Genomic DNA, 13,669 nt, shown 5'->3' on the forward strand with positions numbered 1-13,669 from the left:
GAGCCCTGCGTGCAAAGGGCACATGAGGAGTCCCCGAGGGGCAGGCTCTGGGGCAACGGGTCTCAGCCTGGGCTGCTACTGGAACCCAAGTACATGCAGTTGACAAGGACCCCCGTGGACTTGGGATGTGATGTCTCCTCCTGCGCTTAGTGGATCAGAAGTTGCTAAAAGCCCTGCCGCCAGGCAGGTAGCCACACCTGCTACAGCTACTCTTCTGAGTCAGGGTCCGACAAGGTGCGACCCCACCTCCACACTAGCCCCCGAGCAGCCAAACCAGCATCCACTGGCACTGACACTGGCAGTCAATCCAGAGGAGCGCTCTGTGACTCGCAGTGGGAGAGAGCAGGGCGATGGAGAAACCTTGATCCGCAGCTCCTCCAGGGTCACGGCCCAGCGTCGGCACAAACCCACGGGGCGCGGACTCAGGAGGCCCAGAGGCATTGCCTTTCCCAAGGGCTTAAATCTCCTCTCGAGTGGAGATGCCATGCAGGAGGGAGGCACGGGCCCTGCTGCACCTCGCCAACGCTCAGGAACTGTCAGGCCTTGGGGAGGGCCACCAGGAACCCTCCCTGGACTCCCAGGTCGGCCCTGGAACCTTGCACCAGGCGTCGTCCGCCAGCAGCCCCCGCCCCCCCCGGTGGGAATCTGACCCACGGAGGCCGTGGTTACGCGAAGTGCAGAGCTGCGTCCTGCCTGCTGTGTGGACAGAGGCCCTGGTCTCTGGGCGTCCGCAGCCCCCTCCCAGGGCCATGTCCCTGGCGCTGCGTTTTCAGGCCGCTGATGGCACCCTGGTTCTCCAGGTGGAGAACCGCTAGGGCCGCTGGGAGCTCCAGGCCGTGAGGGGTCCTGGCAACCCAGAGCACTCCTACGGCCAGCAGAGCCCCCCCGAAAGAAGCCAGCGAAGAAGGAAACGCAGCGAGCGCTCAGGAGCACGAGGAGACCCCGCGTGGCCGGCAAGTTTCAGCCACCGCCACGCAGCAGCCGAGGAACATAAATTAGCATCAATTAATTAACGCGAGTCCTATACACCCCGTTAATGGTATCCAGCTCTATCTGGGGATGTGCTATCAGCTAACAGATACTACAGCAGAAAAATCATTCAAAAATAGAGCCAAAGTGCTTTTTTGAAAGAGAGGCCACTCGTGTCGAGTCCGCCAGCATTTCAGACAGCTTCCGAGGCCTTAGCGTTCTCACTGGGGAAAAAAAAAATCATCCTATGAAAGCGCTTTCCAGAACCGCTCAGCCCCCCGCCAGTGGAACCCCAAAGCTTCAAGGTCTGGGAGTGCTTCACACCAACGGTCCTCGACATTTAATGAAACCAATCAAATCAGATGCTGAGAAATCAGATGCTGAGAAGGCAGCGAGTGCATTTCTCCAGCCCCCTCTCCCGGCTGGCTGTGGACGGGAGACCGTGGACCCCGGCACACGGGGGGCCAAGCCACAAAGGCCCCTCCATCGCCGCGACCTCCAGCGGGCTTTCAGGCCGGTGCGCGATCTCAGAGACATTCGCCAGCACAGAGGCTCCCGAGCCCTCATGCAAACCCTCAGAGGAGAGGGAATGAGAGGTCAGCCCTCCCCGCCGCCAGAGCCCCCGTGCTGGCGGGGACTAGGTGGGCTCGGTGGGGGCAGGGTGTCCCTAAGGGTTCAGAGGCCTGGCTACCTGCCCCCTATCCCTGCAGCCACGCTCAGAAAACCCCGCTGCAGCCATCAGCTCCTGAGGTGCTGAGCTCGGGCCCTGCACGCTCGGGGGGGCCGCGGACGTGCCCTCACCTGCTTCTGTGGGGGCCGGCGGTGCTGCTTCCAAGGCTGAGAGCACAGGCCTGGGGCCCAGGGCAGGAGCCAAGAGAAGGCGGGCCTCGGTCTCCCTCCTGCTCGGGCCTGGAGCTCCAGGGCAAGGAAAGGAGGACCCCCCCAGGCTCCCCTGCTCTGTCTGGGGTCCCGCTGCCTTGCCCAGGGCCCGGGGACAGCACCCCCCATGGGCAGTCGGGTCTGCTGGCCACTGGGTGGGTGTGGCAGGGCCGTGAGGCCTCCCAGGTCAGCAGCCAGCATTTACCCGCACCCCCAGTGTGAGAACAGCATCGGCCTTGCTCCAGCAGAGCCCCTGTGCCTGCACAGCTGACCCCGAGAGGGCCTGCCCCACAACCTTCCTGCCGCCTCCTGCACCCCAGGATGATCCGCTCAGAGGCCAACACAGGAGGTCAACAGAGCCCAGTCGTCCCCTCTCCCCGGGGACCTCAGGCACCCCCTCCCACCTGGACCCCCAAGCCTGGACCCCAGGGCATTCAGGAGGCAAGCAGAGGCACCAGAGCCCTCCTCATTCTAGCAGCATCTCCGGAGCACATCCCGCTGCAGGAGCCGGTATCAGGGGCGGTGGACTGAGCACGAGCGTAGAAAGTGCACTCCGGACCGGACCACAGGGTGAAGGGGACTGCTCACAGTGGGGCAGGAGCCAGGCTGGGCACACAGGGCCAAGCCTGGTCCACAGCGCTGCACCCGCCGGGAGGGCGAGCCGGGTCCTGGGGGGCAGGGAGGGGGCTCAGCAGGAGGAGGGCGAGCAGCCCAGGCAGGGAGCTGCAGACTCACAAGCCGCTGGTGTGAGGGAGCGGCGGCCAGGCTCGCGGTGGCCGGGACACCCGGCCGGTAGGCACAAGGCTGGGGTGCGGCCCAGGGGGGCTGGCGGGGGAGGTGGGGACCAAGTGCCTGGGAGGGCCTGCCGGGCTGGGCTGGAGTCAGGGAGCCCTAGGCGGAGGCCAGGGGGTCAGAGAGACAGGGCCCTCTAGGGCAGGAGCCTCTGGCCGCCAGTGGGGAGAGGATGGGGAGTCAGGCCTTCCAGGCTGTGCCTCTCCCAGGACCCCAAGCATGTGCCCCCATTTCTCCTCCTCATTTGCCCCTCTCAGGGCGAAGAGACACCCGCCCAGCACCAGCCACCCGTTGGCAGTACCACAGGGCCCAGCTGCACCCCCAGGCTCCCCCGGCCCTCGCAGGAAGGTGGGAAGCCCCGACGTGGCTGCGGTGGGGTGCGCTCTGTGATACAGAGGGGTGTCGCAAGGCAGGGACCAGAGGAAGGTGGGAGCCAGCCCCCCAGCGTTACTACGCGCTACATCCCCGATGACTCACTTCTCAATTAGCCACCTTGTTATGGGAAGAGCCTGTCATGCCTGCTACGTGTCAAGGAATGTTTTGACAAGGTTTACTCTCCAAGTCAGCCAGGGCGGAAATGGGCACAGCGCTGGTGCCGCGGGCTCCGCTAGGCGTGGGGGGCCCTCGATGTGCAGGGAGCGCTCTCTGCAGCAGGGGACCCAGGGGACCCACCCCTTGTTTGAAAGCACACCAGGGCTGTTTGTCCAGCGGTGTTCCTACTTCATTATGTGAACTACAAGTGAAATCCCACTGGTCCTTCAACCCACGGAGCTGAGGCAGAAAGCAAACAACAGTCCCTGGGATGCGGGGGCCGGGGGGGCCCCGGGGGCTGCTCTGCAATCTGTGGCCTCCACGTGGGACTCTGCAGCGGACAAGGAACCCCTGCAGGCCCAGGGTCTCAGCTCCGCTCTTCTTGCTATAAAATCTCAGCACCGTCAGCTTGGGGAGGGAAACAGAGACCCCGAAAGGGAAGCTGCAGGATGTGTCTGTGTTGCTTGTAGACACGTACGCACACACACATACATGTGCATAGAAACACAGACACCGCACGGAGGGATGGGGCGGGGGAGAGGCCTCCCGTCACGCCATCTCCCTCTCCTCGTCGTCAAAGGATGCTGATGGGCCACACCTGTGGATGCCATCTCCATGACTGGGAAAATCTTCAGGAAGAGTCAACGTTAACCATTCCCTGTCTTACCAAATCGGGGGTCTCCCAGGATGGCCGACGGGGCAGGGCACCAGCCACAGGTTCAGCTCAGCACACGTCTGAGGGTGACAGTGACACGTGATGTGCACGCTGGGTCTGGGGGCTGCAGGGAGGCCCATGCAGGGGTGTGCACGTGTGTTTGCAGGAATGCTGTCTGACGCACCAGAACGTGCATCTTTGCGGGGCAGCACTCACAGAGACAGCAGCACCCCCATGCATGTGAACTAAGCGACTTCTCTGTGCCCACCCGTAGACAGTGCGAGGACTAGGGAGGGACGGTTTATTTTCACCCTGAAAAGCAGGGAGGAAGAATGTCAGGAAGACGGCGCTGGAAACGCTGACGACCTGAGTCACACCAGGCATCCTGGTGGGCGGTGGGTCTGAATGCTTTGCCAGTGTGAGCCTGCTGGCCCCGGGTGCCACACCCCCAGCAGAGGGCTCACAGGCCCAGGCAAGGCCCAGCGACCAGTCAACAGAAGGGGCACGCTGGAGCCCCGCCAGCCTCCCCCACCAGGACTGAATTGAAGGCATTTCTAGGCAGCCAAAGGTCCTGCCAGCAGCAGAACTTTCTGGAGGGAAAGGCACGTATGAAATGTGTTCCACTGAGCTAGAGACAGAAATCTGTGAATCCTGTCCAAGGACTGCACCGCCCCCTCAAAAGTGGGATAATTGGGTAGGTGGGTCGACGACGAGAAGGGCAGAGGGGCTCCCTGCCGCGGCAGGATCAGGAAAGTCTACAGCCTCCAAAGGGCGCTCTCACCATCAGAGACACAGCTATGTGTAGAGAAGAACCGCGCTGGTTCCAGCTCTGGGGAGGAGAAAAACATGCGGAGACCCCTCCTCCCGCAGCCCTCAGCCTTTCCAGAGGTCTGGGTCCAGCTGGGAAGGGCCAGCTGAGCAGAGGGGAGAAGCCAGGCGGGTCCACCTGCTAGGGGGGTGCCTGTGGCTGAGCACTGTCCACCCCCCAACCCCACTGGCCCTCGGCCACAGAAACAGTCATTTGCTTGTCACCCCCGCGAGCTGGGCCCCAGGGCCAGAGTCTTCCTCTACAAACCAGGGAACACCAGCATGGACAGTGGGCTGGGGAGCTAGAGCAGGAGCCCCGGCCTGTAGGGGAGCGCCAGGGATGCTGTGTTCACAGTGCTGAGGGGAGAAACCCCAAACCACAGGGACATGGGAAGGGACAGGTGCTCAGGAGCATAGGGCGGTGGGTGGTGGAGGCCCCAGGGCAGGAGCCAGGTACTGGAGGGGACAGTCACAGGGACACTTCTGGCATCGTGCATCCTACTCAGGGATGCTTTATAAAGTACTGAACATTTTGTCAGGGTTCCAGAGTCTCACTCTGTGTCCCTCGTTTTCAGTCCTTCTGATCAGTTTTAACACTTTAGAAACAGGGATTCTCAGAGTTTCAGCAGGCCCGGCTTCAGACAGCTTTCCAGCCCCGCCCCTAGCCGGCAGGCCACGCCCCCAGACTTAGGCCACGCCCCAGGCCTGCAACCCCGCCCCACCCTTCGGCCACGCCCCTTGCCACTTGACCACGCCCCCGCCCTTTGGCCACACCCCTAGGCACTCGACCACGCCCCCAGCCCTTCGGCTAGGCCTTCAGCCCTTTGGTCCTGCCCCCAGCCCTTATGCCCCCAGGTCCCCAGCCAGGCCCCCAGACCCCCAGGCTCCCAGCCCCCACCCCAGTCACAGCCCACAGATGAAGCAGTTTGCTGGGGAATCAGGCCGCCAGTCCCCTAGTGGCCTGAAGTTGTGCCCAGAGCTCAGAGCCTAATATAGGAGGACATGAGCTTGCAGTGACAGCCAGCACCCAGATGAACATGCCCTGTGCTGGAGGGGGGAGGAGGCAGTGTGTTCCAGGGAGGCTTCCTGGAGGAAGAGGCTCTCTAACACTGGGGGACAGCCCCAGGCCCAGTCCAGGTCCTGGCTCCCCTCTGCGTTGGGCAGCAGTGCAGGGTGCTACTGTTTGAGGGGACCTGGCAGCAAGCGGAACATCGCGGTGACACAGACCGGGCTGTGCAGGTGACAACGTGCATGCACACCAGCTTCCTAAGAGGGGAGCCCCATGGTGGAGGCCTCGGCGCTGGGCTCGGCCAGGCCAGGACAGAGGGATGGACAGTCCCACCCTGACAGCAAGGTCGGCTCCAGGAGGCCTGAGGGACCTGAGCAGGGGGGCTAGTGCTGCGTGATGGGGGGGGCGAGGGGGAGCACGGGCGGGGGTCTCAGGCGGTCAGCCTGGAGGCAGAGGCAGCAGTGCGGACAATGCAGGTGTGTCCAGGCGGGGGCACGATGCAGGGACCCCGCTGCAGACCAGGCAGGGACACAGAAGGCTATGGGATGCAAGGGGACTTGGGGCAGACCCTGGGCTGTAGCCCGCCCCCACCCCCCACCCTCCGCAGGCCACGAGCCCCCCCCACCGCCCCCGGGGTGCAAGCCCCCGTCTGCCTCTCCAGCCCAGGGCCCCTAATTCCTAGTTACATGAATCAGCTGGAGACACAGAGGCCTGGGGCCGCCACCCACCTCCTTCAACAGATGTGCAAGGTCAGCCAGGTGCCCTGGCAGGCGCCCCGGGACCAGGCCCTCCACAGCAGGAGACTGGCGGGGACAGGAGGGGAGGTGGCAGTTCTGGGGGACGAGAGCTCTCTCCCAGGGTCCCGCCGGGCCCAGGCCGCCGCTGGAGTGGAGCTGGGCCGCCCTCCCAGAGCCGCGGGAGTCCCGTGCGCCCAGTAGAGACAGCAGGGCTTGCACACTCGGTCCTGGCAGCCATTTTAATAAGTGCTCGTGACAAAGCCTCCAGAGCCCTCCACCACATCCGCCACGGTGCAGAGGACAGTCGCCCCGATCTGCTGCCAGCTGCTCGGGTTTCTGGAAAGCCCAGCCATCCAGATAGCTTGTGCTGCCCGCCCGGAGTTGCAGTCCGTGCTGCTGGGCAGGGTCTGGAAAGCTGAGGACCAGAGTATGTAAGCTGCAGCCTCCGGGAGCTGGGGACACTCTGTGGGGCTCTCAGGGACGGGGATTGGGGGCTCAGGCACCGAGGGAGGCCCTGCAGAAGCCAGGGCACTCTGGGGTAGCCCTGGAGCCCCAAACTCCGGCTCTGAGGGTCCACAAATGGCAAGCAAAGCACCATTTAAAAAGGGACACCACTGTGTTCTGTGAGCCGCGTGGGCCGGCGTGGGCCCCAGAGCACAGCCTGTGACAGTCCCCCCAGACAGATGACAACGAGCAGGGCCACCGGCCCTCGTCCTTTCTGCAGCTCTCACTTCAGTCTCCAATCCCCGCAAAGCAGGAGACCCCGGTCCGGGTCCTCCTCGTCGATCTCCTCCCCATCTCTCGGCCGTCACCCACGGCACTCTGGGTGACAGGTGGCATTCTGTAGAGGTCATTAACTCCAGAGCACCACATTCTAATGCAGAAACGAGCCCTTCTAAATCGGCGCAGCTGCGAAGCTATATAAAGAAATGGGGATTTTAATGTTTTGCTTTTCTTCTCTTTTCTACTGCCACATTATCATAACATTTCCCTATAATTACGCCCATAAAAGTCACCTGAAAATACTTCATGCCACAAAAGTTGATCTACACATGTCATTCCGTGGATGTCGAGTGGTGAGTCTCGAGCAGGAACTTCGAGGGTCGGATGCAGCCCGGAGGCCCGGTGCCAAGCAGACCCAGCAAGTCGACGGTGGGACGAAGGCCCCCTTTATGGGATCGGCTGTCCTCTGTCCTCAGTGACAAGAGGGATGCTGGAGACAGTCCTGGAAAGGTGTGGGGCTCCTGTCCCCAACATCGTTCCCCAGAACCCTTCTCCCCCGGGGGGTCTGTGCCTGGGTGGACGCTTCCATGGGCAAAACCCCCTTCCCTCACTGATGCTTGGGCATCCAGCTCAGCTAACAGAAATCCCACAAAACAGAGGCGACTTCTCTCTATGAAGTTGAAAGAAACCAACACCACATCCTCTCCAGCCAGAAATTCAACAGACAAAAACACACAGGAGAAAAGGGGGGAAAAAAGAAAAAAAAAAAGAACCCGAGATGAGAGATAAACCTATGAGTGGCATCACTTCATTAAGCCCAGTATTTTCAAATTTAGCTCTCCAAGAACTCCAGATATAAAATCTGAACAGCAGGAAAGTAGCATAGTCTAATCTCTCCTAACTATGCAATAAATTATATTTATAAAGAAAATGCAACATCCGAGAGCCCATGCTCGGTTAGTATTCTAATGGATTAAAAACAATTCAGAAGTTGTAGCTTCTCATCATTGCAGCCGAAGAGGTGAGATTTGACTCAGAGCTACAAGGCAATTTTGATGGGATTAATTGGCGAAGAAGTGCATGTCGGAAATATTTACGTGTCAGCAATGTCGGTCCGACAAGCCCCTCCCAGTGGGGACAGCACAGCGCCCTCCACCTTTTCGCCAAATACTGCGCACGAGTGTCAAAGTCAAGGCGTGGTGTCCCACGACACTCCACTAGCTCATCCACCGTGTTCTCCATCCCCCGGTGGCGGGGGAGCCCCGCTGCCGTAGCCAGAGAGCAAAGACGACCACGTTGCCCACGACGAGCACCCCGACACGGTCACACCGGCCTGGTGGCCCCGGGGCCGGCCCGACCCCTCCCGAGAACCATGTCCCTCTGGGCCAAGGCCTCTGCTGCAGATCCGCCGAGGGGCCGACAGCAGCTCTCTCTAAGCCGCAGGGAAAGAGGTTTCCCCAGACAAGATGAAGGAGTTCCAACTTCCTCCTCCGGGCTCATCATCCGCCAAACCGACGAGTCACGAAGCGCCTGCCCTGCTGTCCACGTCCCCAGACCACCGACCGCGCGCCTCAGAGAAAGCCACGGAGGACCCCTGTCCTCTTTCCGCTTTTCCTGGCAATTCTTCCCCGATGGGAGAAAAATGACAAGACTGTGTCACTATAGCAACTAACCTAATTGGTGGACTGCAGGTTTTTCTCCAGCCAGAGGATGGAGCCCATCTCCTTAAATATGAATCTCTGCCGCCTGGGCCCCCAACAGAAGAACATCCCCTAACTGAAAACCAGGCCAGGAAACCATCCAGTTTTCCTTTCGCCGCGCACCAGAAAGTGAACACCTTATGTGCTGCAGAGAAATGCTCAGATTTAATAGGGAGGATAATTGAATCCTGTATGATACTTATCAGTTTCCCTAATTAATATGATACAAATATATCTGCTCCATAACACAAAAAACATTTTGGGTAATAAAAATCCTGACTGATAACAAAAACAATTTACAAACAAGGATGCTAACTATTCTTATTCATCCCAGATATATTGGAAAGGGGAACGGAAATCATAAGAACTGTTTCATTTGCATTTTACTTGCTTTATCAATTCAAAAAGAAAAAAAAGAAATGTGTTTTTTTTTCCTCCAGGACTGCTGTTCCACCCTATAAATTATTATTATGTCTATTTTGTATTTTAGTAAAATGTTTTAATTTCTCCAAGTGCATTTCCGGTGAAATGGGGTGTGTCTGAAAACGTCTTATCTTATTGTCAATTATTCCATTACATGGAAATGGCAACCACCATGAAAATGTGGTTAACCCAAGCTTTCGTTATTAATGATGTCTGCTCTTCCGAATAAGACATTTTACCAAATGTCCTTGTCCTGGTGGAAGAGCTGTTTCCAGAACACCGGGGAGGCTGCTAAGGGCGGGCTGGGTGTGCGAGTGGGGATCTCAGGTTCCACGGTGCGTCTGGGCAGCTAGCAGCCGCGTGGCCGGCCGCTCTCCGACCCGGGCCTGGGGCAAGCAGCCATCCTGGGAGGGGGGTGTGAGTGTGGGGATGGGGGGCAGGTGGTGGGGAGAGCCGGAGCAGGTGCTGCCGGAGCTGACCCGGAGGGAGCTGGGGGCAGGGGGGGGCAGTGGGGGTGAGGAGCTTGAAGCCACTGCCAGGGTGTCCTGTACTTAACCATTAGCGGTTGCTCTTTTTCTCACCTGAAAAGCGGCTCCCACGGCCCAGCTGCTGTCCTGGGTTGTCACCTGGGCCCCCAGGACCCTGTCCCGCTGTGGGCCAGCGCTAGCCAGGGACAGCAGCCCCCCGGGGACGGGGGCTCAGGGAGCCGCAGTCCCCTTCCCAGGCCGTACTGGGAGCCCCTCTTGCTGGGAGAGCATTCAGGAGGCGGCCTGGGGAGTTCTCAGCCAGCAGCCCTGTGCACAGCGGCCAGGACACCGCGCACCCGCCGAGGGCCGAGGTGGCCGCGGGGAGCCGGGAGACCTGCCCCACCGAGCTCCGAGCTCCGAGCCCCGGCCCAGGCCCCTCCAGCCGCCCCGGGGTCGGGGGTCCGCGGCTGGGCAGCTCGGGGCGCGACCCCGCTGGCGGCCGTCAGCCCTGGGCCCCCGCCCGCCCGCCCGCCCCCGGGGGCAGCCCCGCCTGCCGCCGCAGCCGCCGCACAGGGCCCCGCCGTCCCCGCGGCCCCGCCGTCCCAGGACCGGCCCCCGCGCCTGCCGGGTCCGCACGGGCGCCGCTCGGCTCCGGAGGCGGCCGCGGGGGTCCGGGGGAGCGGGAGCCGGCTCGGCGCTGGCGCGGCAGCCAGGCTCGGCGCTGGCCTCTTTTTTTTTTTTTTTTTTTAAGAATCCATATTTTTCCATCACCTCCCGCGCCCATGGCAGCTCTCCATGACAGGTGTTCCCCGCGCCCGTCCGCTCCTCCCGCACGGTGGGCAGCGGCCCGAGCCTGCGCCGGGACCCCCGCGCCGCGCACCCGGCCCCGCTCCCCGCCGCCGGCCCGGGGCGCTGACCCCCGCCCCCGCCCCCGCCCCCGCCCCCCGCGCCAGGTCCCGTCCCCGGACCCGACTCCAGAAATGCCGCGGCGGCGGCCCCCTCCCCGCCCCCGCCCCCGCCCCCGCCCCCGCCCCTCGCTCGGAGGCTCGGTCCGCTTCCCGGGCGGCAGCGGCCCCGGCGCGCGCCCCAGCCCGGCCCCGCCGCCGCCGCCGCCGCCGCCGCCGCCGCCGCCGCGGGCGCCCCGCTCGGGCTCGGCCCCGGCCCCCCGCAGCCCCCGCCGCGGACCCCGCCGCCTCCCGGAGCGCGCGGCTGGGCTCGGCGGGGCTGGGCTCGGCGGGGCTCGGCGGGGCTCGGCTGGGCCGGGCCGGGCGCGGCGGCGGCGGCGGCGGCGGGGCGGGCAGCCGCGGGCAGCTCCGGGCAGCTCCGGGCGCCGCGCGCCTCCCCGGGCCTGGCGCTCGGGCCCTGCCCCGGGGCCGCGCGGGAGGCTCGCTCCCAAGTGCAAGTGCCGGCGGCGGGAGCCCGGGCGGCGCCGTCCCTCCGGCCCAGCGGGAAGCGCCGGCAACTCCTGCTCCGGGGCCGGGCCGGGGCGCGGGGCCGGGGCGGGCCGGGGCCGGGGGCGCGCGGTACTCACTGCAGTAGGCGACGAGCAGGCCGGCCAGGATCATGAACGCCCAAAAAGTTGAGGACATGCTGGGCAGGGCGGTCGCATCTTGCCGGCTGCCGGTCCTGGGCGATGGCGCCATTGAAGCCGCGGCGCCCGCGCGGGGGGCAGCAGCGCGTCTCAGCAGCCGGCCCTGCCCGCGCCCCCGCGCCGGCCTCCACGTGCGGGCCCCGCGCGCGCCATCCTCCGCCGCCGCCGCCGCCGCCGCCGCCGCCGCCGCCGCGCCCGGGCTCCGGCCCACTGCGCCCCGCGCCGGCCCGCCCCGCGCCGCGCCCGCGCCCGCGCCCGCGCCCGCGCCGCGCCCGCGCCCGGGGACGCCGGCCCCGCGGCTCTGGGCGTCGCTGTGCGCCCGGCTCGGCGCGCCCGGTGCGCGCACCCGAGCACGCGGGGCCCCGGCGCGGTCCCGGGACTGGCGGGGGAGGCGGGGAGGCGGGGAGGCGGGCGGAGGGGCCGCGGAGCCCGGGCGCGCCTCTGGATGGCGACAGAGACGGCCCGGCTCGCCCCCGCCCCCGCCCCGCCCCCGCCCCGCCCCCGCCCGCCGCGGGCCCCGCCGGGGACAGGCCCGGCCGCCAGAAGTTTGCGGACTTGGGCCGCGCGCCCGGGCCCTTCCCGCTCCCGGCCCTCCTGCTCCGGGTGCGCGCGGGGCCCCGACCCGCAGGGAGTCGGCGGAGGTCAGCGGGCCAGGCGGGGCGCACGGCCCCAGAGCGCCCTCCTGCGCCTTCCTCCGTGTGGCCTCCGCCTGCGCACCGCCTGGGCCTTGGGAAGGGGTCCCCGGCCTGTGTCCCCAACCCCCGCCCCCGCCCCCGCCAGGGGCGGCCCTGCCGAGGCGGTGAGCCGGGTGCTCGGGGGCGCGTGCGGAACCAGCAGCCGCAGAGCCCACCAGGCCCCACACTCGGGAGCGGACTGGAGCCAGGACCCCGTGGGGGCAGATTCCCCAGCCCCACTCCACCCTCTGGCGTCCCCTCAGCAAGACAAGCTCCCAAGGCCAGATGCTCACCAGATGGCCCTGCCGCCCAGGGAGGCTGTGGCCCCCGCCGCCGGGCCACACTGCCCACCCCAAACCCAGGCTTCCTGCGGGCCGGTGGACGTCCTACTATGAGCTCATCCTTCCAGATCCAGAGGATCTTCTGATCCTGCACGGGGAGGGGGCGCACCCGGGACCCCATGAGGTCTGAGGTCTTCTTGGAACTGGAGGCTCTTTCCCAGGAGCCACTAGAGGGCCTGAAGCAAAGATGGTCACCGCATCACCCCTTCACCTCAGGTCCTGGCCGGCTGGGTCTGTAAGGAGACCACAGAGCCTGTGATCGCCGCCGCTCAGAACCTGCTGTGGGCGCCAGGGGCCTGCACACACACCACACACACCGCACACACAACACACATGCATCATACACACACACCCAACACACACTACATATGTGCATTGTACATACACGCACCATGCGCACATGCAACACATATGTGCACCACATATGTGTGTACCATATACACACGCTCCACACACAATACACTATGTGTTTGTACCATACACATACCATACACACAGGCACCATATACACACATGCACCACACATGTGCACCATCCACATCTGTGCACTATGAACACACAACACATGTGCACCACACACACAATACACACATGACACGTATGTATACATACACTCATGCACACATGATACCGACAAAGCACACACACATCCTTTCTCTCCCTGGTACACACACAGACAACGCGCAGAGGAAACCACGGCAGGCAGAGGCAGGCCCAGGCCAGGCCACCTCACCCAGTCCCAGTGGGTGTCTGCATGAGGAGCCCACACCAGAGGCTCGGCAGGACTCCTGCTGTAATGTGATTGTGTCCAGGATGTTTTTTTTTCATAAATTGTCTATTCCTGTTTAATTAAAACCGTCTGACTTCCTTCGAGGTATCTTCCCAGTGTGGCCTCCGGGTTCCCTTTGCTGGCCTGGAGGCGCTGCAGGCACCCCGGTCTCCAGTGTGCTGGCCTGGGTAGGGGCTCCCTCACTCAGAGTCCCCGCGTCCCCCCCCCCGCCCCCCCCCCCCCCGAGCTGGCCTGCCTCTCTGGCTCCAAGTTCCCTCCTTTGACGGGAGCCTTTTATCCTGCTAAAAAGGATGTGACTTTTTAAAACGTGACACATCCCGTTTCATCCTGTCCATTCTGAACTCCTGTTATGTTCTGGACATTCCTTCATCCTGCATCTAATTCTCGAGCACCTTCTAGATGCCACTGCTGGAGGAGGGGAATTAAACAGGACACATGCTTTCTGTCCCCTGGCTGTGTGTGCTTGGTTTGGGAGATGGATGAGGAAACCAGCACTTACAGCGCCCTGTGGCGGCTGCGGCAATGGAGCAGGGATGCAGGCCTGGCTGGCAGGTACAGGGGGTGCGGTGCGGGGAGGGCAG

The 13,669-nt window shown here is 63.6% G+C and overlaps 1 protein-coding gene across 3 annotated transcripts in view; it reads right to left on the bottom strand.

Moving 5' to 3' along the window:
* The window catches only part of TAFA5 (TAFA chemokine like family member 5), a 157,549-nt gene extending 146,072 nt beyond the window's left edge, over positions 1-11,477 (bottom strand). For all 3 annotated transcript variants that reach the window (XM_072742594.1, XM_072742593.1, XM_072742592.1), the window contains exon 1: positions 11,224-11,477. In XM_072742594.1, coding sequence (XP_072598695.1) covers positions 11,224-11,335 — 112 coding nt within the window. In that variant the 5' untranslated portion in view covers positions 11,336-11,477. The remainder of the gene's footprint in view (positions 1-11,223) is intronic.
* Positions 11,478-13,669: the final 2,192 nt, after the last annotated feature.

The sequence above is a fragment of the Vulpes vulpes genome, chromosome 16 (genome assembly GCF_048418805.1).
Source record: "Vulpes vulpes isolate BD-2025 chromosome 16, VulVul3, whole genome shotgun sequence".
Lineage (NCBI taxonomy): Eukaryota > Metazoa > Chordata > Mammalia > Carnivora > Canidae > Vulpes > Vulpes vulpes.